The sequence below is a fragment of the Mixophyes fleayi genome, chromosome 10 (assembly GCF_038048845.1).
Source record: "Mixophyes fleayi isolate aMixFle1 chromosome 10, aMixFle1.hap1, whole genome shotgun sequence".
Classification (NCBI taxonomy): Eukaryota; Metazoa; Chordata; class Amphibia; order Anura; family Limnodynastidae; genus Mixophyes; species Mixophyes fleayi.
The window spans coordinates 93,873,434-93,894,998 of record NC_134411.1 but is presented as its reverse complement, the minus strand read 5'-3'; the positions used below and the strand labels follow the sequence as shown (position 1 = coordinate 93,894,998).

The 21,565-nt window shown below is 40.7% G+C and overlaps 1 protein-coding gene across 1 annotated transcript in view; it reads right to left on the bottom strand.

Annotated features, from left to right (window-relative positions):
* The window catches only part of PEPD (peptidase D), a 118,928-nt gene extending 104,502 nt beyond the window's left edge, over positions 1-14,426 (bottom strand). Inside the window, exons 1-3 of the mRNA XM_075189180.1 lie at positions 14,348-14,426; positions 4,554-4,737; positions 3,684-3,811 (exon numbers count right to left, since the gene is read on the bottom strand). Coding sequence (XP_075045281.1) covers positions 3,684-3,811; positions 4,554-4,737; positions 14,348-14,364 — 329 coding nt within the window. The 5' untranslated portion in view covers positions 14,365-14,426. The remainder of the gene's footprint in view (positions 1-3,683; positions 3,812-4,553; positions 4,738-14,347) is intronic.
* Positions 14,427-21,565: the final 7,139 nt, after the last annotated feature.

Here is a 21,565-nt window from a genome sequence, read left to right as displayed (position 1 = left end):
CCAGTTACCATCACTTTTTAGTAGGTCTCACAATCTTTTATTCTGTTTGGTCTCTTCCTTACTAGTTTTACATGCTTTTTACACTCCTCTAATAAGGTCTGAGAGTATTTCTTTGGAGGACCATATTGGCTCTCTCTTTCACTAACATAATTGGCACAAAGCTCAGTTGCATTTAATAATGAATTTGTTCATTTATTCCACTGTTCCTGCTCTCCGCCTATCAATTCCCAGTTTGTCAGAGACTCACATAAATGATTTCTCATCTGACTAAAATCAGCCTTTGTAAAATCTAAAAACCTTTTTATTCTGCTCTCCTGTTGCCGATATATTAAGTCAAACTCACCGAACCAAGTTTCTTGGTTCCAAACAGCACCTCCTTAATAAGAACAGTTCCGTTTTTATATTAATTAACCTCCACCCAAAACTCCAGTTTTAGGTGGAGGTTAGCTCCGTCTTTGCGGGGACAGTGGTGCAGACATAAACCCAGCTTTAAAATCTGCAAATGTAACTAACTAGAGAACCAGAAAGTCTCATAAATATACCCGGCTGCCCTATAATTCTTTTTAGACAACTCAGACGTCTGAAAATAGCAGTTTGTCATAATTCCCGATCAACCTTTCAAGCTGAGCCGGTCTGAAACAAAACCATGTAACATCACGTTCCTTCATAAATTAAACGCACGGACAACTCTGCTACAGACAGCAGGACCCGACGCTCTCTTTGTGCAACGCCAAATAAATTTACGTTTTTAAGGTGTAGGAAATTAGAGGCTTGCAAATCTCGGTTTGACAGCACCACTTATCAAATGCGTAAATCATACTCGTTTTATCATTAGTCGATGGCAAGTAAAATACCTATTGATGATAATATCATTTACATGTCTTTATGTTAAACACAGGACGCATTTCCAATGCACGCACTTTAAAGGTAATAATATTAAGAGCCGGTGAACCGATCCAGGCAAAGCATCTGTCGCACAATATGTTGTACTTTCTGAGTATCTCCAATCAATGTATTGAGTCATTCTGACATTTAAAACTAATAAGAAGTAAATGGCAGCACGGTTTTAATTAGACAACTTGAATAAGCATGACCAAGTTAGTGGTTGATTTATTTCCTCAGGAATTAGCCTGTTCCGCAGTTACCTGCCGGACCTGTGCCTGAGAAATTAATAATTAACGGCTCTAACGGGGAGAGCGCTGCGTGATGGAGAGGTGGCGCACAAGCCGAGAGCGAGATTGGGTCTGACTTTTTTTCCCCACCTGTTTTCTCATGCGTGTTGGTGATTAGGACACCAGTCTGTGTATAATGTATTATAATAATAGGTGCTGAGGGCAATATAATCCCAGAGCAAACAACCAAGTTGCTCCAATTTTACCTTGAAAAAAATGTTTCATTAACTCCCGCTGCACAACTGATTGTACAGGCGAGGCAATTAGTATTTTTCTTCTTATAGGCTATGAATAATTAAACTGGTCATCACGCTCAGGTGATTTTAATTTACTGGTTTGTACACACCCGCCATTCAGTTTGTGTACGCGGCAAAGTTAGATATGACTACTTTCAGGCAGTGGAGTCCAGGAGAGGGGCAGGACTAGAGGGCGGGTGGGGCGAGGTAAATCGCGTCATTTTGGCCACACCCCTGCGATGGAAATTACGCTTTGTCGCCGGGGCCAAAATTACGCAATTCACTGCAAAACGCGTTATTTTGCCCAGGGAATTGCTGGATGCGGGAGACTTGCCTGCTTTTCCGAGAGACCAACACGGATTTCGGGAGTCTCCCGGACATTCCGGGAGAGTTGGCAAGTATGAGTTAAGAAAAATAGAGAACTCTACTAGCGACATTGTCCTACCCGCCCCTCTCTCTCAATAAGCAGATTTGGACATTCGTGTGTGAGGTTTTTTTTTTTTTCTAATTTTAAAACCCGCTGCTTGGAGGAAGTGTCAAGGATATTCAGACTGACCCCCCCCCCCCCCCTGAAACAATTTAGGGGCCGCCCATGAAGGCTCGGAGGGCCGCCTGCTGACCGTCACTGCCTTAGAGTAACTCGGTATACTTGTAACAAGTGAAATAGAATGTTGATGTCATTCTAGAATCTCCGTAGCGGTGACAGCTGGTCACGGTGGGGGGTTGAGGACAGTGCGCAGGTAGAATTTTAATTCTTTATGCCTGGTCTATTTTTGTTTAGTGTTTTAGTTTAAATTAAATTCAAACCTGCTTTTATAAGGCAGCCTCCGCCAGCCCCATTCATAACACGTGTTATTAGAGCAGATCAGAACTTTTACTTAAAAGGAAAATAGACCTGAAACAAAGTTAATTCCTCTTCACACTATAGTATCAATTGTAATGAATCCTAAATATTCCCCTATTGTTTTTGCAGCGTTATGGGCTAGCAGATCGTTCTGAACCTGCTGGTCCCCTATGCTATTTATCTGAACCGTCCCCTGCCGGTGTTTAAGCAAAGTTGTTTCGGTGTCATCACTTAAGTTGTTATGATAAACAGGTCATAGGTCGTTTCTATATAGTAAGTTTTTCATTCAATAAACAGTTCCAAGAATGTTCCCTGCCCACCAGAGACAGGGTGCAGCACTAAACTGCAACAAGGAACTCTTGTCGAATGTTCAGACACAAAGCTTAATTATATAATCTGCAAACAAAAATAACTCCGGATGTGCTAGGAAACTGGAGCACAAGAAAGAACCCCAGGCAAACACGGGGAGAACATACAAACTCAAGACAGATGGGGCACCGGTCAGAATTGAGCCCACAGCCACAGCGATATGAGACGGCAATACTAACCACTGTGCTCCCATTGTACCGGTAGTGCCCATTAACGCATGAGAAATAGAGCAAGCCGCATGCCAAAATTTTACAAGGAATTAAAATTTTAGGGCGCAACGATGAGAACTGCGATATTCTCTTCTACATGTTCTATTTTTAATGTGTTTCCCGATATGTAGCTTACTGCCCCAAAATATTTTATATTGAAGAATTATATTAGAGGGTCTTAAAAAGTGGTTATATGGAATGCACGCTAAGTAAATAAAACATTTGCTTAATCATGTTTGGTACACGGCAAATCGTAGGCTGGATATAGATTTAGGTCATCATTTAGCAAACTATGGAAGTGGAGTCACATAGTTGCCTGGTCTCTGTCCTATTTTTGGTCATCTGCGCTCTGGACATAGGCCCACAGTGTCATTATACCCCACCCAGAATGACACCATACCCGCTCCTTGCATTAGGCTATGCCCTGGGGAGGGTATAATGATGCCCACTCTCCCCTCCTACCCTGCTCTGGGACACATACTTGGACCCTCAACACCAGCGGCTCTGTCCGCTGGTTTGGCGGTTGTTCCGAAACTGACAAATAAAAAAGGACAACAAAAAATAAGATCAGAGTTCTATTGGCAGAATGTTCCTTACTTTGTTCACCGAGCAAATTACGCAACAAAGCTATTTCGGTTCTTCCGCAAGAACTCAAAACTCACCGTATTGCAGTTCATTGGAAGAAACAATATATAATAGTAACAAGCAACAAACATAACAATCAGTGGTCTATGCTGGTTCTGGGAGTTGTCCATATATGAACTCCTCTTATTAGCTATAACCCTGGACAGTATTTCTACAGCAGTATATCTGTATAAAGTAAACATTAAACTAAGGGGTTAATAATCCTTACTTCCCCATCCATACAGCGTAGCTTTCCGGGAGTTTCAGCACAAAGAGAATAGATTTTCCTGTATCGACCTCGATGGCTCCGTAGCAGCCAGGCTCAGTCACTCCGAACGTCCAGTGAAAGAACGATTCCTGAGCGGTAAAGCCAGAAAACATCAATTCTCAGATACCGTTTTGATCATTCAGACTTTTCCAGAGGTTCCATTACGATTTAGCAGAATAACTCTACTATAAAGTGTGGCCATCGTCTATACCAAGCCAAGGAAACTATTTTGTGAGCTAGACCACAACCTATCCATTCACTAGCAATTGATCGGGTGCATTTTTCATAATATATATAACTTGGATTAAGCCCACACAACAACTGCCTTAAAAGGATGTAGCCTTTTAAGACCTGGGGGGCAGCAAACAAATGCAAAAAGTTCCTGTTTAGGCAACACATATTCAGACAGAAACACAGGCTGCCTGACGGCATGTTGTCTAACCTGGAGCCATCTGCTTGGTTGTAGATACAAAGTATCAAGAATATTTAAACCCCATACAAATATATGCTCTGTAGGGCAGGGTGACATTCATGCAAGAGTGGAATTACTGAAGAAGTAAATAAATAAAAATTGGGGGACATTGGAAATATTGTCAAGAAACATGTGATTCAACAAAAGAAATGCATACAAGTCAAAACCATGCATTTGGGTACAATGCTGGTTTGTAAAGGAATAAATGCATCATGCGGACCATAAAGTTCAGTCTACAGCACCAAAACTAGGCCATAAAGATGATGATGATGACGACGTTAATAATAATAATAATAATAATAATACTACAAAAGAGATGACAGCAGACACAGATCTATGAAGCGACCATAATATTTCACCTGGCGGAAGAGGGTGCCGGTATCTGTGCAGTATCTATTGGTCTCCTCCCCGCCTTGTAAGACCACAAAAGACCCTTTGGGGACATCGCGGTTATTCCTCAGTCTGTCACACAGACGTTTCCTGTTCAGGGCAAAGAGAGCGGCTGCTACCTTCAACGTTTGGTTTCCGAGCCAATACGACGGTCTGTAACAGAGAAACAAAGTGTTTTATGTGCTGAAATAAAAGGTGCACAATCTGTAATAGTAGAAAATAGGAAACAAAAGCAACACAGCCAGACACACAAAGCAGTATGCGCAGCTACAAAACAATTACAGCAAATCGCAGCGCAGCATGTGGGATACTACAGGCACGGCGGCCAGCACACCCGGGTACTCTCACTGGCGACGTATGGCATTAATGGGCATCAATTAAACTGAAATATGAAATGTGTAAAGTCAGACCGTCCATGTCGGAAACTGACTTTTAAAGAACATGATAATTTACCTTGTAGTTCTAGATCTGACTCAAACCCTCACTGATTCTGCTCTCTAATATTTCCTTCCTTCTACTTGGTAGGGCTTTAGTAGGGTGTTGGTGGTTACCCAGGAAACGTATGATGGTCCTATTGTCTTGTTACCTTTCCTCGCTACCCTGATTTATTTTAGCATAGTGCCACCTATAGTCCAGGAACCCAATGGGGGTGTCAGAGCTTGCCCCTAATTGTCAGATGTGCAGTTGGTTAAATTGGTAACTTATTCTTTCGGGGCCCCAGAACAATGACACACCGATATTTAAAGTCCCAGCTAAGAAAGAATAAAGTTTCAAGACTATGCTATACCAATGTATTGTCTTTGTTTCTTGATAAAGAAAATAGTTTCTCTTATGTGCTATTTTTTTAAACTTAAATATATACCAATTGAAATATAAAAACTCGCCAAAATTGATTTTGCTCTGTAACCGGTCACTCTATATATCTAAACTTCTGACCTAGACTTAGGTCATCTAACGGTGGTATCCACAGTGTTCATAGAGTATCGACCTTGGTGTGGCAGGAATCCAGCATTTACACTGCCTGCAACAAGCGAGAATAAGCGCTCAGTGCATGCCGCCGTAGGGAGCGGCCCCTAAAATTCACCACTGTAAAACAAGGAGAGATCATGTAAACGATCCCTTAATGAGAAGATATACGCCAGGTTCCTAGAGTATCTCTACGCTGGGGACAGAAAGGACCATGTCGACACCATCGTAAGAAAACACAGACTTCAGTTTTGGGTGGAATTATCCTTCATAGACTTAAGTTTCAGAGGGTAAGGCTGGGTACACACTACAGGTTTTTCGTCCGACTATCGGGGCAATCACACAATAAACGTCTGTTAGGTCCAATATCGCATTAGTGTGTACGCTCCAACGATCATGTTTTATTGTGCCAAAACACATCGTATCGTTTGATTTGACTTTATAACCGGACTAGAAATCTCTATAAACAATAGGACGACATTGGGCACCTGCAGTGTCCATGGATCTCTGTAGAGTTTAAAGAGTCACGATCTTTTCAGCCGATGGTTATGACAGATGAAGAGCACAGATCTGAAGGTAAAACGTGTACAGTGTGTACACAGGAATCGGCTGCTGATCAGAACTGTTAGTCGTTGGTAAAATCGTTAACGATATCGTATTGGAAGAAATTTTCTGTAGTGTGTACCCAGCTTTAAAGATTGAGTTAATTGAACTATATCTTCCAACTGTGAGAGTGACATTAGAACTTCCTTTACAAAAAAAAAAGTATATTAATGTAAGAAAAGTCACTCTCTCTGTTACCATTAAGCCAATACACATGTAACCTTTTCATCCATGATTTTTCTCCTGTTTCTGGGTTTTCCAATTTGCTGCCTACCTCATGCACAAATATGAGACAGGACACCGTAATGTCAATCTTTAAAGTCCCGATTGTGTTTAATCCTTGGTCCCAATGGGATGAGCCTATTTTCTACGCCAAATATGACACTTATATAGAACACTGGAGCTTCTAAAATGCAATAAATAAACTAGAAGTGTCTGTATCTCAGAACGCATGTTCCAAAATATACTGACCACACCGGAATCCAGGATGTAATGCAAAAAAATAAAAAATATAAAATAATATAATATAGAATATACTGCAATTTGAAGAATGAACATAAATCTCTCAAAATCTCATAGAAAGTCCTATTAATTTTAATGCATGCACTGCATGAAGAAGCCCCATTGTACTGAATGAGTATATTGGAATAAATGAGAAATTCTCCATCTATTGATTGTTCCATGATAAGCCCAAACAGCTAGTTATAGTTTAGTCAGGCATTTGGACATTATGCAGAGATTTATGGAGCATTCCAAATGATCCTGCATTTTGGTGTTTTTCCCATGTGAATGGAGTGCCGATTCGGAAGACTTTAATTGAGTGGTTAATTAATTTGCGAACACCTTGTGATTATGCTGAATATTGAAAGCTCACAGAGCAATTGCAGTAAAGAAATGGTAGTAAGCTTTCAATATCGAGTTAACTCTGTTAGGTAAGTTCTGGGTACATGGAAAAGACATAGGCAAAAAATTCAGGTTCGTTTGGAATACAACACCATATTGATGTGCAAATGTCAGAGTTTTCCTTAACTAGCCCATTTGGCTAATAATGGAAAACTCTATAGGTAGAGCTTTTCCTATTCATTTCAATTGGCTCTTTAGTATACCAGTGGAAACAACATTGAAATGAGTGGGGCCATTTATCTCAATGCTTGTACATGTATAAAAGTTATTCACTGGTTTTGAATCTCGAGTATCTGAAAGCTGTAAAAAAACAATTTTTGGTGATTTCCAAGATCGAATTGCTAAACTGAGTTCTCATACATTCACCTGGTTTTCTACTTCTGTGATTTCAGTGATTTTGCGATGATGTGATTTTTAAGTCATTCTGTTTTTAATAGATTTGGTGATTAGGAAATTTTACTACTATTTCTGCAAATCGACTTTTCTTAGATTGCCCTTTTTTATCTTTCACATAGTAATTATGCCCATGTGAAATTAAATTGCAGAGAAAAGGCCGTTTTGTGATTCAATATCAGGGGCAAAGGTAATATTTTAATGGGGGATTCCAGATTTTCTTTTTGCAAAAATATTTATAAGCTACATATACCAATATTACCTACAGCATCCATAGCCAATATTACATGTTTCTTTTGCGCCAAGATTCTAACAAATAAGGAGCAATTGACACGGCCAAAGAAATTTACGTGCTTTATTTTGTATAAATTGCCTAGCCCAGGATTGTTACATTGGCATTTATGTGATCTGTGGAGGATGGCAGCTATGGTGGATTGTTCAGTGATGATGAAAGAAAACACAGAATCAATAAAAATATTCCCATAACAAAGTGGCTTCTTGCTGCAAATCTCCCTGAACTTATAGACACAGTCTGTTTCGTTCTCCATTAGCAGAGACCATTTTGTGATTTAAAACCACTCCGACATGAAATAAGCTTTAGAGAGATGATTTTATTTGTTAAAAAAAAAGAAAAGCTAACAATTTTGAAGGGTATATTTAAGCAGGAAGTGTGCTTCAGGGAGGCGTCTATGAGCTAGGCCATTTTTATCCCTCTTTCCATCCACGTTTGAGGCTCTGTGGGTTAATGGCTGGTTAGCATGCTAAACAGCACGGACAGTATGCTAATTTCAGCCAATCAAGCCCCTCCCACAGGTGCCCGCTCAAAACCACTCCTTTACAGACAAATCCCTCAACAACTCCACCCCTTTATACAGCTCAGATCTCATATCAAAGTAATACTTCCCTCACCCTCTTTATGTCTACCTCTGACCTGCACCGCGAACTCTGGTAACCACCTCTCCCTCCAGGATAACAGACTTCTCCCGTGCTGCACTATCCACTTATAGAATGCTCTACCAGGCCTAACCAGACTCTCCCACAGAACCCATCTCTTTATTAGAATTACCCTACACTACACTAAAAATCTAGCTTTAACCAAGTGGCACCAAAGGTCCTTACTTTGAGGTATTTTATCAGTCTGTCTTAAAAGAGTTTAGAGACATTTTTGAATCTGACAAGAAATCTTTGCTCTTTAAACGTTTTAGAAAGTAGACCATGGAAACAACTGACTCAAGACCCCAAATTAGTTATTAAACAAGCGAACAGAGCAGCTAAGATTGTCCTGCACACTGAATATGTCTGTGTCTCTGTTTCTGTGACTGTGGGGTATATTTACTAAACTGCGGGTTTGAAAAGTGGAGATGTTGCCTATAGCAACCAATCAGATTCTAGTTATCATTTATTTAGTAAACTCTACAAAAAGTGACAGCTAGAATCTGATTGGTTGCTATAGGCAACATCTCCACTTTTACAAACCCACAGTTTAGTAAAAATACCCCTGTGTTTCTGTGACATAGTTGTCTGCTATCCCAGAATATTGGGGAACATCACGAAAAGGAGCACAGGGTCTTAACAAACCCCCCTGGCTTGAACATATGACCATGTTTCCAGACTAACACAGGATGAGTAACCAGTGATATATATGAGCTAACAGCAACCAGGATGTGGATCCTCGTGACTTGAATCAACACAAGGCTTACATTAATAGCAGTCCTGTCTCCAATCCAAATGTCGCAATCCTCTCCTCATATTTCTAAATTGATTTCCTTGACTTGATACATTGTGCTTTATATATATATATATATATATATATATTATATATACACACACACTATATATATTATATTTACATTTTATATGTTTCAGCATTTTACTACATATGAGATCACATAAGATACCTAGTATTGTCCATTTCTAATGTATGTTTATTGATTGGTTAAATATTATTAATTTGTTGGACCATTATATCTGTCATCAAGTTGATTTCTTTTACTGTGATCAACTGAAGAGTTATTTAGTGATCGCCCTTAAAGATAAATGATAGCTAGACACTGGTTGCTATGGGTAACACCAATATTTTTCCTTTTTAGAATGTTTGATAAATCTATCCCCAGGTCTGTATCAGTAATAAAAATCTTTACCAAAACAAGACTATGGGCTAGATTTACTAAGCTGCGGGTTTGAAAAAGAGTGGATGTTGCCTATAGCAACCAACCAGATTCTAGCTGTCATTTTGTAGAAGATACTAAATAAATGAAAGCTAGAATCTGATTGGTTGCTATAGGCAACATCCCCGCTTTTTCAAACCCACAGCTTAGTAAATCTAGCCCTATAACTGGAAGAGTAACTATAATGACATATTTTATAGTTTGACGATTAGGTGTGTGTGTGTTTTCCTTTCCTTCCAGTATTGCAATAAAATTAAGACTTATTAATAAACACGTTACACACATACAGATCAATACAACCATCTTAAGCAAAAAACACACCAATAGATGTGTATGGAAAGTATGACCATTCAACAAGTAATTTCCATTTCAATCACTAGATCATTAGATTATTTTTGTCTCCCTGCACACATTTACTTTTAGAATGAAATAACTGACCAGGAAACGAAATAAAATAATTCTGTGTCAGCAGAGATGCAATTAGGCGACAAGAGAAGCTGAACCCAAAGACCATTGAAGAGGCAGAAAAACAACAACACAATCTTTATTGAAGAGCGGAGATGTCTTAATGCACATACAGCACAATTCAAGCAATAAAGCGTGTACATTGGCATTTTCCACGTGTATTGATTTCTACACGGCAATTCAATTAGTTACTTATTGAAAAACATCCGTAACACTTTCTTTGCTGCCGAGATGCGACGTGATGTATCCTCGCAGACAAAATAGTGACTGTATTGAAAGACGAGTCCGCAAAATACATTTTAGGTGTTCAATGCATAGATTAAACCATAAAGATGTACAATATATCTATCTACACCCTTTATTCTATGTGTAAGTGATAGATACATGCCCCAACAGAGTGAATGTAGCATTTAGCGGACTACAAAATCATTGAAGTCGGTATTCTGCTTTATCGGGACTCCAGGACAGCCACCCGAAATACGCGAGTTTCCCGGACCGTCATACACATATATACGCACACACATATCTCCGTTCGAACTGACATATATCCTTGTTAGTTACTGACCGATCCAATGTTATTATACAATGATGTTCATCATTTCTTTATAAAGCGCTGGATCGACCCTCACATAATTCTCCCTCTTCCGGTGGGACAGTCCTGACCCTAACAGGGGCGGAGTTTGCACAAAATGGGCGGTGTTTCATCCCAAAGTAGACGTTTTGGATGGATAGGGGAAGGGTCTTGGCTGGATGAGGGGTGGGGCTTATTTTGTCCCCATGGCACATTTATGAATGCTGGGAGGTATGCATTCAAAGGGTATCCCAACAACCGATACATAGGACCTCCAGCACAAGCTGCATCATGCCTTAGGGGTGGTACCATCGTGCACGCTGGCTCCGCCCACAAAATGGCCACCTCCACTGTGCGCAGTACAGACTTGCTGCCGATTCCCTATAGGAAGTTAAATTTGCACTAACTTTACAACACTGGTACTTTCCATCACTCTGTCAAGTCAATAGTTGGCCTGATCTTCCCGCTAGTATAAAATATACTTAATGCCTAGATCATACTTGCCAACTTTGACAAGCTTGGATCTGGGAGATCAAAGGGAAGGTGGATGTGTGTGGGGGGGTGGGGGAGGGCTCCATGATTCAAGCCATTTGGCCCCACCTCCTAAACGGCATCACACTTTTAAAGCCTATCACAGCAAGGGGCGGGCCATTATGACGCGTGACTCACATCCTAAGCCCCACCCCCGCCACTTAAGTAATGAGGGGACTCCAAGAAATTCGGGAGTCTCCTGGACATTCTGGGAGAGTAGGCAACTATGGCTTAATTGCTTACTATCCCTAAATATCAAGGATAATCTCGCGTTTCGTGGAATCCTCCCAGATTCCTGTGAGAATAGCCCGCCCACCCGAATCTAGCCAATCATAATCATGTGATCAGGGCTTGTTTGTTGCGTCCTGATGACGCGGTTTACGTCATTATAGCAATGCTCCCGCTGTGCTCTGACGTGGTGGGTGGCTGTTCTAATTTAAATTTCACCACCCTCACGCTTGCCCTTTGATCATAGGTCCAAAAAGTAGGCATGTACGACTTAACGAGCGCTCCGATGAAACAGCGTTATATTGAACACCGCAGGCAACATTAAAATTGATGCAAAGTGAAGCAAACATTTGTCAGAAATTGCCCGTGTATAGATCCCATTAGCTTGAATGACTCTTTTAGGATTATCAGCGCCAAAGCACCTTTAGCAGCCTTTAGGAGCGAGAGTTAAAATCTTAAAATTAAAGCCCACAGGAATGAAGGTTTAGCGCAAGGGATGGTTGCAGGATGCAAAACAAAGAAGAGCACCAGAAAAAAATATTTAAGCAACACGGAGGTAAATGACATTAGGACACACATAGAAATGTATGGTAGTATCATTGCTGCAGGGCAATAATGCAGATCTGCCCCAAGTAGGCTGCCGCCCTAGGCACATGCCTCACTGTGCCTGTATAGTAAACATGGCATCGGTTGTATAGAAAGACGAAGTAGAAGAAAATAAATGTATAAGCACAATGACAACGTCCTTTCATTTCTGACACCAATAATTATTCATATTAATGCTACTTAGGGCAGAAAATGACCACAAAAATAACAGAACATATTGGAGAGAAATTGTTTTTAATGGTTTAAGATCTCACGAGCAAAGCTCAAAAAAAAGCAGAAGTAAAGAGATTGCTGAATAATTTAATTAGGATCACGGGAACAAGGCAAGCTAAGGCTAAGGCTAACTTATCAGCTGAAGACATTAACACAGCACTTGTTTCTGAAATCCCATTTCAAAGTTCATCTTTCCATTTCAAAGTTCCAGTGATAAAATAATTTTCATAGTCAAGAGCTTTAACCCAAGGCAGGTTTACACACTGCGAACACACCTACGCTACTTATTAATCCACAGTGTTGCAGCATTTATTATTTAACCATGTGCAAGTTAAACTATTTTTTTTTCAATTCTGTCTTAAATTTGCATAAGACTCTACATTGGATGTATTATTAAATAAACAATATATAGTATTGCAATGCTGAAAAATTTTGCTAGAGTAAAATATAGTATATATACACATAGCTATTTAGACTAACACTGTCAAAATTGATTTATTTCAACTTTTTACAACAGCTTTTTGTGGACCCGTCACCTATACATATCTCATATAGTCATTTTGTGGGATGAGACAATATTACGCCCATCATCTCTCTAGAACAGGCCTGGCCAACCTGTGGCTCTCCAGGTGTTGAGAAACTAAAACCCCCAGAATGGTTTGCCATTAGCTAGCCAGGTAATAGCTTGCAGGGCATGCTGGGAGTTGTAGTTTCACAACACCTGGGGGTATATGTATCAAGCTGAGAGTTTTCCGAGGGGTTTGAAAAAAACAATCAGACTCTAGCTATCATTTATTTAGTACATTCTACTAAAATGATAGCTAGAATCTGATTGGTTGCTATAGGCAACATCTCCACCTTTTCAAACCCGCCGGAAAACTCTCAGCTTGATACATTTACCCCCTGGAGAGCCACAGGTTGGCCAGGCCTGCTTTGGGCTAGTGATGTCACCAGATTCCAGTGAATTCATAGGCTGTAATTTCAGGAATATTGGAAACAGCACCTGCCATCAGTTTATTTAGGTGATTTGTACCCACTGGTGCTGAGTTAGCATTTTGAGCTTTTGTTTTTTTAACGCTAGTAAAAATGCATGAAACAAGCAAACTTTTGATACGCGTTGTTACTAGGGCTTGAAGCGGACTACAAAACACTAGCAGTGGGTACAGTGACTCTAAATGTAATGGTTTAAACCGGGTTACATGTATTTAACTATTAATAAAAAGGCATACAAGTCGCACCAGTGGGTGCGACTGCTAAACGCGGTGTGGACAAGTGCCAAATGCCTAATGGAGCGTTGAGCACGTTCCACAAAAGCTATTACTTACAATTTCTATTCACTTTTGTTTTTGTGTCTACCAATTCATCAAATCTAAACGCATAGCGACTGCAGCTCCCTTGCACAATGTTTACAACAAATTACCACACAATCCTATAGTTAATTGGGACATATGAAACAGAATAAATTAAATCAAATAAAAATGACTGTAGACATAATGGAAGCTAGGAAGCACTATAAAAGAAACACTTCAGTATAAGAATAATGCTAGACATGGAATAAACATGATACATATTATTAGAAATAGATTAAAAGGGTTATGGTATTTCCATTAATACAACCATTTCTCCAATTTCATTATATACTAATATAACAAAAAATGTTTATTACTAATAATATAATAAAATAAATAATAATAATAATATTATTAATTATTATTATTATTAATAGGCATTTCTAAGCTTCCTTTACTTCCAGTTTATTGTTGTTTGCTCATTACATATGGGACAGAAAAAAGGTAACCTGTGGCTCTTCAGCTGTGGTGGAACTACTAGTTCCAGCATGCCCTGTGTGTCTTTTCATCCTTACAGTGCCCCTGCTCCTTGCCCAGAGGTTACTTATAGCTCTCTGTCCTGTCCTGTGACATAGACAATCACTGTCTCCCCACTACAACTCCAGCTGCCACCTCACAGGATAGATCTCCAGCTGGCAGAGCATGCTGGGACTTGTAGTTCCACAGCTGTCTGCCCCCTTGCACCAAGTCATGCTAACTCCAGCCACAACACAAAGCTCCAGGTCCCACGTACTAAGCCTGCAGCGCAGGCAGCCACAGACACTCACCCCTCTGCTGCAGACATCTTGCTACTCGGACTTTGTCTAGGCTGTCACATGACTTGTCAGCTGACTGTACAGGAAAAGGGGGCGGGGCTATGATTTCTCCCTGCAGCTTCATAGGGACTGCAGTGAGTGCAGTGCAGACAGTACATTGTATGTACCACTCAGATCACTGCATAGATCAGTATATATCTATCTGTGTATAAATATATAGCTATATATGCAATTATTTAACATGCAAGTTGCATTGTAACAATCCATCTATGCTGCAAAGGATTGCATATGTATCTAGTTCTGACCTGGTTATCCTACCACATTAATATGTTATAACAGATCACACGTCTTTCAGTTGCACTCAGCTGGGCTGATGTAATTATCTGGAAAGATCATTTTTTCTAAAAATAATTTCAACCCAGTTTATCACATAGTGATGTGAATAGTATGGTCTACCTGTGAGAGTGAGGTATGTCAGAGCCAACGTATTGTATCTTTGTAGCTAACGTGCAGTCTACCTTGTATTATATGTTATATGCTCACTATTTAGAGTGTATTTGCAGTTATTCACCAGAAAAGTACAGTTGAAGTATGTAAATAATATACGGGGTGCCCCCAATTTGAGGGGACTGCAATACCGCACATGCGGCATTGAGGTGGTGTTATTAAGGGAGGGGGGGCTGGGGTTTCCCAGCACCTCGGAAGCAATGAGGTACCTTGAAAAAAATCCCAGTTATGAATCAGGTCAATTTGATAGCAGCCAATTAACCTACCAGTATGTATTTGGAGTGTGGGAGGAAACCAGAGCACTCGGAGGAAACCCACACAAACACAAGGAGAACATATAAACACCTCACAGATAAGGCCATGGTCGGGAATCGAACTCATGACCCCAGTGCTGTGAGGCAGAAGTGCTAACCACTAGGCCACTGTGCTGCCCATAACTATGCATGCCATCATTCCATTTATCACACTTATACCCATTCCTCCTAACTTTTAGATTATTTTGACCCTGGCACCTCACCACCAACAACGATATCTCCAATGCTACACTGCCCATGGCATTGATCTATAGATCAGTAAGATAACTCCTACACTGCCCGGCTATGGACGCATAAACATACATTTCTCTAGTTTATTTGTCAGGCACCGTCCCTGTGCTCTTCCGTCCGCAGAGAGACGGGCGCCCTCTCCCTCACAGGAAGTCGCGTCTGGTTGTTTAGCAACCAGATTCACTAAGTCCGGCTGCCAGGCAACTTCAATGGCTCATGCGCGTCCCGTTGCCGCTATTCAGGCACTTGGTGGCGGCTGCTGACGTCACCGCCGTCGCTGGTGTTACTGTTCTCTCCCTCTATTTAAGGAACACTTTGGCACCAATTGGGTGCCAGAGTATTAGGTCTCCTACACTCCAGGCGTTTATGTGCTCCCAGCATCTACGGTTTGACTTCCTGGTTCTAGACTTGGCTATTCCTGACTCTCCCTTCGGATACTCCCTTGGTCTTGATGACCTGCTCCTGTATTTCACTTCGGCCTGCCTGACTGTTCTCTTGGAACTCCCTTGTACCGCGCTGACTGCACAGCTAGACTTCGGCTTCCCTGAGTATCTGATTACTCCCACATACCTCGCTGATTGCACTCCTGGAGAACCGCGGCCTGCGTGCCTCCCGCAGCTAAACCCAAACCTCCTTGCAGGGGTCCCTGGTGAAGACCAGAGGCACGTTAGACTCCGCGCCTCCTGATAGGGTAGTGCTGAAATCAGCAGGTTGTTCTTGGCATTTGACAATAATTAGGTGGAGGACTCTGTTTTCTAATGGCATGTAGTACATCCTTACATAGCTAAGCCCGTTCACATACCTACTCCATACTTGCCAACGCTCCCTGAATGTCAAGGAGACCCCTGAAATAGGAGTGATCTCCCTCACTCCCTGAAGAGTCTGGCATTCTCCCTGATGCTGAGCCAGTACAAGACGTGGTTGGCTTCGCCATCTGTGGCATGATGACACGGTTCAGAAACTGTGTCCTGTGTCCATGTATTGATGCCTATGGAGGTGGCCATTTTCATGAAGACCAAGATTTAATCAAAGACTGACAGGTAAGACAACATGACTTCAGTAATGGAGAAAGAAATGTAAAAAACACTTCAGTCTGTAGAAATTCATTAGCTGCTTTTTTTTAACATATAGTTGCCTACTCTCCCGGAATGTCCGGGAGACTCCCGCGTTTCTAGGATGGCTCCCGGGAGAGCAGGGCAACGTCCCAGTTCTCGCCCCCGCAGTAGAAAAGTGACGAGGGGCGGGGCTTAATGACGCAAATATCGCATCATCTTAGCTAGAATGATGCAATTCGTCAAGCCCCACCCCCACCTCCCCCGGGATCTCTAAGAAGCCAATGAGGAAAAGTTGGCAAGTATGACCTACTCTGCAGCGATCAAATAGTGGATGCTGTAGCAATTGACGCTCTTGAAATTGAAAATTCACCTGACTTCTGTAGCTGGAGAATCGGCCAGCACAGAGGTGCTGTTGATATGATGAGTTTTTGACACTAACTTCAATCTCTATGACATACTCGCCTAACAGATTATGGGGTCCAGAAGTTTCTTTACTGCGTCTTTCAAAATGTGAACATTCTATTCCAAGATCTCTGCACTGCTCAAAGATTGCCGGAAGTCTCGCCAATGCCACAAAAATAGGTAAAACAAGATGGAAAAAGATAACAGATCACAATCCTTATGTATTATTTTTTTTTTTTTTTTTTAATGAAGAACATATAAAAGAAAAGAGCAGCAAAGCCATGAAACGTAAGAATATACATTGTGCTTGTATACAGAATCACACTAGGGAATCATTTATTATAACATTTCTGTCTAGGTACATTGTGATAGTCCGTGGTAAGATGACAATAAAACAGTAGACAAGCAAAACTGTGTACATTCGCTATGTAATAAAATCAAAGAAGGAAATAAAATATGTAACAAAAGAAAAGAGGAACACAAACAATATTAAAACAAAATCTAATCTCTTTTGTGTCACAGTGTCTTATTGCTTTGCTCAAAACAAGTAAAAAAGAAAAGGAGTAAGAAAAAGGAACAGCTATGAGCAAGAACAAAACTGTGGCTAGAGGTTGAGTGCACCAAATCGAGGGGGGGGGAGAGAAGTGTGGGAACATGGACGGCACGTTATTTTTGCAAAGATCAAAATTGGCAAATAAAAGGGCCTCTAAATTGATAACTTAGCGATTTTTCGACAGTTCCACAAGGTATGCATTAAAACCTGCGTCGTAGATTGAGGGCACATCTCCGTCTCCTCTTCAACCATATGTCGGCAGTGACCCTCGCTATACAGGCCCTGTCAAGTGTCTTAAGGTGGACCTCTCGGAGCCTGGAAGAGTCGAGAAATTTCCATGTTGATTCAAAGTGTTTCAGAAAGGAGTCAGGACAAATCAAACTTGACACATCCTTCACCCCAGACTACAGTGACATCAGCATGGATGAGGTCTGCATATAAATAACGTATCCGAAATGGATCTCAGAAAGTCAAGCAGAGAGTCTAATTTACCTCTGGCATTAAGTTGGTTGCTAGTAATGAGGAAATATAATGACGTAACTGTAGGGACATGTAGAAGGGAGTGTTGGGAAGCTGTTAAAAACTATACATATTGTCCCCTGGGTCAAATACATCTTTTATGGTGGATATTCTCTTGCTTTTCCAGGCAAGGAAATGTGGCTTTATCTAGACTTGGGGCTAGATTTACTAAACTGCAGGTCTGAGAAAGTGGAGATGTTGCCTATAGCGACCAATCAGATTCTAGTTATCATTTATTTAGTGCAGTCAACAAAATGACAGCTAGAATCTGATTGGTTGCTATAGGCAACATCTCCACTTTTTCAAACCCGCAGTTTAGTAAATATTCCCTCGAATCAGGATGAATTTAGAATATAGTGTTTATCGCACTTTCCATTAATTTGAATCCCAGCTTTATATGTATCCTGCAAGAGAATATTGTGGTGGAATTAAAGCTTTTGGGGGATGCAATTGTGCGGCTTTAGAATAAAGCTGGAAGATCATTGTCTAAGGAATGATTCATAAAATGTTCCTGATTCAGTAACCAGTCTGGAATGTACGTGAATAAAGTCGCCTAAATGAATGAAATAAAAGATAGAATATCAGGTAAGACTATACCCCCCTGATTTTTATCAAGAATTAGTTTATTTGGAGTGATTCTGGGTTTTAAGTTACGACACAGAAATTGGAAGACTAATCTGGTACAGGTATGAAGGTCACATTTAGTGCGGCTGTACAGGAGCATCTGAAGGGGGTAGGATTATTTTGGAAAGACTACACTTTTGGTGGCAGCGTTGCGACCCAAAAGAAATAAAGGCAAGTTGGATCTATTTACCAAAAGTATATTAGATATGATTGGGGGAGAGTTTAATCTGTATACGTTTTGTATCTTAGAAGGGTTTGTAAATTCCCAGGTATTTAATTTTGGTTAGAGAGATAGTAAACTGAGAGGTGATTTGTGGACTATTTAAAAAATTATTGGCTCCCGACACCGCATCGATTCAAATTTGATGAGAAGGGCTAATAAGAACAGTAGCGGGAAAAACAGGCGACTCAGTCTCCTATCTCTCTCCACCGCGAATGCAAAAGAGAGATATCCATTGATCAAAACATGCGTAGTGGGTGAAGCGTAAAGTGCCTTTAAAATGTTGGTAGAAACTTTCGGAAATCCAAACCTCCGAAAGGTCTCGAACAAGTGATTCCTTGTTACAAGGTCAAACTCCTTTTTGACATCAAGAGACAATTGCAAAGTAGGCTCATCCGTTCCAGAGCCTGGAGAACTATTACGACCTTCCTCATATTCGTAACCGAGTTTCTCCCCCAAATAAACCCCTTTTGTTCCTGGCAATGTAACAATAGTTTTAACCGCTCTGCCATGATTTACGTAAATTTTTTAACAATGATATCTAGAACGGGAAAATGGTCTGTAAAGTGCCACCAATTTATAATCCCTACCAGGTTTGGAGAGCACATTAATGACAGCGGGAAGTTGATTTTTAGATATTATCGTATTTACTAAAATCCTTCAAAGGATTGGTAACTTGATTTTGGAGAATCTTTTAGAACTCACCGCTGAATGCATCAGGGCCCCGAGCCTTAAAGGATTTCAGGTGTTTGATTACCGTAACAAATAATTCAGCGGTAATGGGTGAGGTGAGAGATTCTGCCTGTAATCTCGCAATTGTGGGTAAAGTGGCTGCATTTCAGAAGGACTGTTTATTATCATAATCTATCCGATCCTGTTTATATAGATTATCATAGAAGCCTGTAAAATGTTGATTATGGCAGTTCCTTTAAGATGTAACTCTCCTTGCTGGTCTATCAAGGCTGTAATGGCATTTTGCCTATTACCATTTAAAAAGTACAAGTAATCTGCCAGATTTATTACCGAACTTATAAAATGCAAAAATGCCAACCATTACCTGTTTATTCCCTTGTTATTGTACTACATTATTAAAGTGGAGTTTCTTGATACAATAAAGAGATTTATTCTCAGGTGTGAGTCTTATTTTAAATTATTATATTTAGCCATGAAGGAAATGATATCCCCCCTAATAACTCCCTTCGCAGTTTGCCAAATAAGTAATGAACCATCTGTATGTTGTTGTTTATCGATTATATAAGTAGCCGAAGATACCGACATATTTTGAAATTGGAAAGGCTGGAGGGGAACCTCCACTGCCTATGACCACCATACGGACTCTATTCTTCTAGAGCTAACCATATCATGGTCAGAGAGCCCTATAGGTTCAATGCAAGTGGGAGATTAAAAAAAAAATATGCAGAGCAGGCGTCAGGGTTGTCCCAGGGTGAGGACAAGCAGCGTAGGAGGGCAAAGTCCTCCTTCTATGAGCCGTGGGTTATATGCAGACCCAGGAGGAGGAGGATGGTAAAAGATCCTGCATGTTTAACCGGAGCTCCTACAAAGAGCATCCGATTATCTTGGCAGCTAAGTCACACACCCTATTTTGTTAAAATAATACAATTCAAATAGAAACGTAATTATAAACTCAAATTGAATACCACAACTTTAAACATATAAAATTCCCTAATGGGGTGCAGCAAGTCCGCCTACCAGAGAGTGAATGGGGTATCAGTTTTCAAACACACTAAACGTGATGTGAGTGGATCTCCGTTACAAGTTGAGTTGGCTCACAGACGAATGCACCTCAATCCTCCACTAAACCAAACGCGTTTCGACCTGTGAGGGTCTTTGTCAAGGCAAATATGGCACTCAGTAATGCACCTACCTCATACTCTGCTTCCTCTAGGCTAGCTCAATCTCTTTTGTATCCCTGGGGATATATTTACTAAACTGCAGGTTTGAAAAAGTGGAGATGTTGCCTATAGCAACCAATCAAATTCTAGTTATCATTTATTTAGTACATTCTACAAAATGACAGCTAGAATCTGATTGGTTGCTATAGGCAACATCTCCACTTTTTCAAACCCACAGTTTAGTAAATACACCCCCTGGTCTCAGTGGGATGAAGGGCAGAAAGGACCCTTGGACATGCACGTTTGAAAACCAATGTGAACGTTGTGTAATGGTGCGGCACGCGTGGCTGATATTAGAAGAACGGGCGTTAAATCATCTCTCGATAAAACTCATTTCTTTATTACACTCCTCCAGCAGACACTTAATAGTTGCAAGAGCTGACACTCACTTTGAAGACCGTCACTCTGCCTCCCGACCTCTACACTCACCATTAGGTCAGTTTCCACTTCACTTATCTCCTTTCAGTCTCGCCAGGTACCAGGCTCTATCTATTCTTTGTTCTACTCCGCATTGTGCAATGCTGCGGACCTTTGTCTTATAAATAAATGTTAATACTGTCAGCAGATTTCCGATTCACCGTTAGGCTAGGTCAAGCTGTAAGGATAGCCGACTCAAAAGACTTATCACACCCAAATGGACTTCCCAAAACTAGAGCCCTCTCCCGGGTATCAGAGAGACAATTTAAATTCACTGATCCCTACACTAATTCCTGCTCCTGCCCCGAAACTGGTCATCTCAATTCCTCTAAAGCACTGAGCACAGTCTACTAAATATTATATCCAATTGCAAGTACATGGCTGAGTGAATTGATTAATGTTAAAAGTGTTTTTTACCATCAATTAATTAAATCAGTTATGGGTTTTACAACTGGAAAACAAGTGGTAAAAAAAG